The 3,008-nt window shown below is 37.5% G+C and overlaps 1 protein-coding gene across 1 annotated transcript; it reads left to right on the forward strand.

Annotated features, from left to right (window-relative positions):
- Positions 1-1,586: 1,586 nt before the first annotated feature.
- LOC143552389 (heavy metal-associated isoprenylated plant protein 26-like) lies at positions 1,587-2,764 on the forward strand. Its single transcript, XM_077042627.1, has 2 exons — positions 1,587-1,738; positions 2,375-2,764. Exons 1-2 carry the CDS (start codon positions 1,646-1,648, stop codon positions 2,762-2,764), a joined length of 483 nt encoding a protein of 160 aa, XP_076898742.1. The 5' UTR covers positions 1,587-1,645.
- The last annotated feature ends 244 nt before the right edge of the window (positions 2,765-3,008 follow it).

A 3,008-nucleotide genomic window follows, 5' to 3' on the forward strand; every position in this document is an offset into this window, starting at 1 on the left:
TTTGTCGTCATTTAATGACATATACGTGCCATAATTTAATAATAATAATAATAATAATTTGCTATCGGGAAATTTCCGAAATAGTTCCTTTTAGAGAGAGAAGTCCTATTTTAGTCATTTTTTTCTCAAAATCTTTTATAATTTGGATTTGTAACACGTTTTGGGAAAAGATAAAAATAAAAAGGGAGCAGACCAAATTTCAAAAGAAAGTCAGGTAAAAGACGAGATTTGAGGAAATAATGCCGTGCAAGTCCAAATTATTTTGTAATCTTGGAGTAAAAGTCCAAATTTTTTCAAATCTTTTTTATTCAAGAAACAGTCTTGAGAGACTGTTTTTTTATGTTTCTTACCTTTTCCGTCCATATTTTCAAATTCTTAGAAAAATATATTTTTTACAATTATACCCCTTAACCACCTCCTTGAACCACCACCATCACGTCGGCCCCACCCCATCACCACTACCGAATCACCCCCACCCCCACCCCATCGTACTATATATGTAGCATATTAATTTTCTTTTATTTATATATATATTGCAAGCTCAATTGTTTTTGACTTGTCACCATCACAGTGTCCGAATGTTGTCGGCTTGAGAGACTGGTATGAGTTCAAAAATAAGGTGGTGGCAAACACAGGTCTAGTTTGAAAGCTCAATTGTTGTCGGCTAGCTGTAGAGGTTCACTGGATCTACGGCAGTGAACCTCCGGCCACGTGCATGGTGATGGCGTGGAGTTCCGTTACGGCAGTGAACCGGAGAGCCGTTACGGCAGTGAAAACAATAAGGTTGAATGCTCGGAAGTTGATAACGGTTGTGAGCTTACGGCGGAGGTGAGGAGGATGAAGATGGAGAAAGAGAGGACGTGTCGTGACATCATTGTTTTCCGGTGGGTGGTGGGTGGTGACGGATGGTGGTGGCAGACAGTGGGTGAGTGGTGGTGGATGCTGGCGGTAGTGGAGGTGGTTCAAGGTGGTGGTGGTGGTTCAAGTGGGTGATGGTGGTTTAGGGGTATAATTGTAAAAAATATATTTTTTCAAGAATTTAAAAATATAGACGGGAAAGATTGGAAACATAATAATACAGTCTCTTAAGATGGTTTTTTTGAGTAAAAAAGTTTTTGAAAAATTTGAACTTTTGCTCCAACATTACAAATAATTTGGACTTTACCGACATTATTTTCCCAAATATCGTCTTTTACTTGACTTTCTTTCGAAACATCTTTATTTTTATCTTTTCCCAATGCGTCTTGACAGTCCAAATTGAAATAAGTTCGACAGCGGATCACGAAATCTTGCTCATCTTCTCTATCTAATGAATAGTATAAAAGATTTAAAAAAAAAAGGCTATTTTAAAACTTCTCTCTCTTAAAAAAGCTATTTTAGAAATTTTCCGTTTCTTATCAAAATAGTACAAACTTAAAACTCATTAAAAAAATGCATGTAATAATAACTTCCAACAAGTGAGATGAATAAGTGAGAAGCCAAGAAACTTCCACCACCTAGAGGATGTTTCCAGAGTCCATTGCCCACGTGGCGAACAAAGAGCCACCTCCCTTGCCACCACCACATTTATTACCACCGCCTTTCAACACACAAACCCAACATATGTTTTAAAGTTCACGGCACTCGCTAGCTAATCATACAACTCATGGGTATTGCAGATTGTCTATCGGACCTTTACGAATCCTGTCACCAAGGCCATTCTTCACGGAAGAAGAAAATCAAGAAACGCAACCTTCAGGTCACTCTTCCCATTCCATCATATATACACACAATATATCATGTTGAATTAGCAGGTGCTTCAGAAACAACCCTTTTCTTTTCATTTTTATTTATACGAACCAGACAAGTTCGTGTGATGACAACCGAGCTTCAAACAGCTTTGTGAACTGCTTACCGGCCTGTAAAAATGTTAAAAAGAAAAAAAAAAGCTTAAAAGTATTTTTAATCTAACAAGTTAGGGTTTTAAGCTTATTTTTAATTTAAAATAATATTATATATATATATATATAGATATAGATATAGATATAATAGGTGAAGTAATTTAAAGTAACGTATTGGTGTGGTGGTAGCTTCGGTTGCTACTAAAATATAGTTATGAGTTCAAAACTTGTATAAAGAAATTTTTTTTTATCGATAAGATTGGTTGTTACTAAAATATAGGCTTAAAATATAGGCTATGAGTTCAAACTTGTTAGTAATTTTCTTTTTATTAACAATTATCATAAAAAAAGCCTCAAAATCTTATCTCGATTTAGGTCAATACATTCGTTGAGCCGCCCTAATCAAACATATTCAGTTTGAAACACAACACAATCCGAAACATCCATTACTGTTTTCACTAGAATATTACGTTGTCTCCATGTTTTGTCCGCAGACGCTGGAGATAAAGGTGAAGATGGACTGTGAAGGGTGCGAGAGGAGGGTCCGAAAGTCGGTAGAAGGCATGAAAGGAGTGACTTCCGTGGAAGTGGACCCAAAGAAAAGCAAGCTAACCGTTGTAGGCTACGTCGAGCCGAACAAGGTGTTGCATCGAGTCCGCCACCACACTGGTAAAAAAGCCGAAATGTGGCCGTACGTCCCCTACGATGTTGTTGACCGTCCGTACGTGCCTGGAGTTTATGATAAAAAGGCGCCGCCTGGATACGTTAGAAACGTGGAGGCTGTGGATCCTCAGACCGTGAGTTTGGCTCGGGCAAGTTCGACTGAAATCAGGTATATGACGGCGTTTAGTGATGAAAACCCCACGGCTTGTACGGTTATGTAGTTGATTATTCTGTTCGAGTATGTAAATAAGTTTCTGTATGTCGTTTCGATTGTTTTTATATTAATGTGTTGATTGTTAATGGGATTTTTTAATTTTTAATTTGTTTATAAATATTCTTTTGAGAACTAAATTATAGGTTCCCGAGGATGAGGTAATTTTTTTTCTTTAATAAGTTAGGATGAATGTGAACCCTAAAACAACTGTGGTCGGTGGCGGACCGTAGCCTTGCAAGTGGTGCATCGGG

Source organism: Bidens hawaiensis, unplaced genomic scaffold, assembly GCF_021521415.1.
Source record: "Bidens hawaiensis isolate Kalapana, Puna unplaced genomic scaffold, B.hawaiensis_p1.1 tig00016868_1, whole genome shotgun sequence".
NCBI lineage: Eukaryota > Viridiplantae > Streptophyta > Magnoliopsida > Asterales > Asteraceae > Bidens > Bidens hawaiensis.

Excerpts from the sequence above, each read along its gene's own strand:
- LOC143552389 (XM_077042627.1), top strand. The coding sequence starts at position 1,646 with ATGGGTATTGCAGATTGTCTATCGGACCTTTACGAATCCTGTCACCAA. Across the intron at positions 1,739-2,374 it reads TCAAGAAACGCAACCTTCAG|ACGCTGGAGATAAAGGTGAA; the intron begins GTCACTCTTCCC and ends TTTTGTCCGCAG.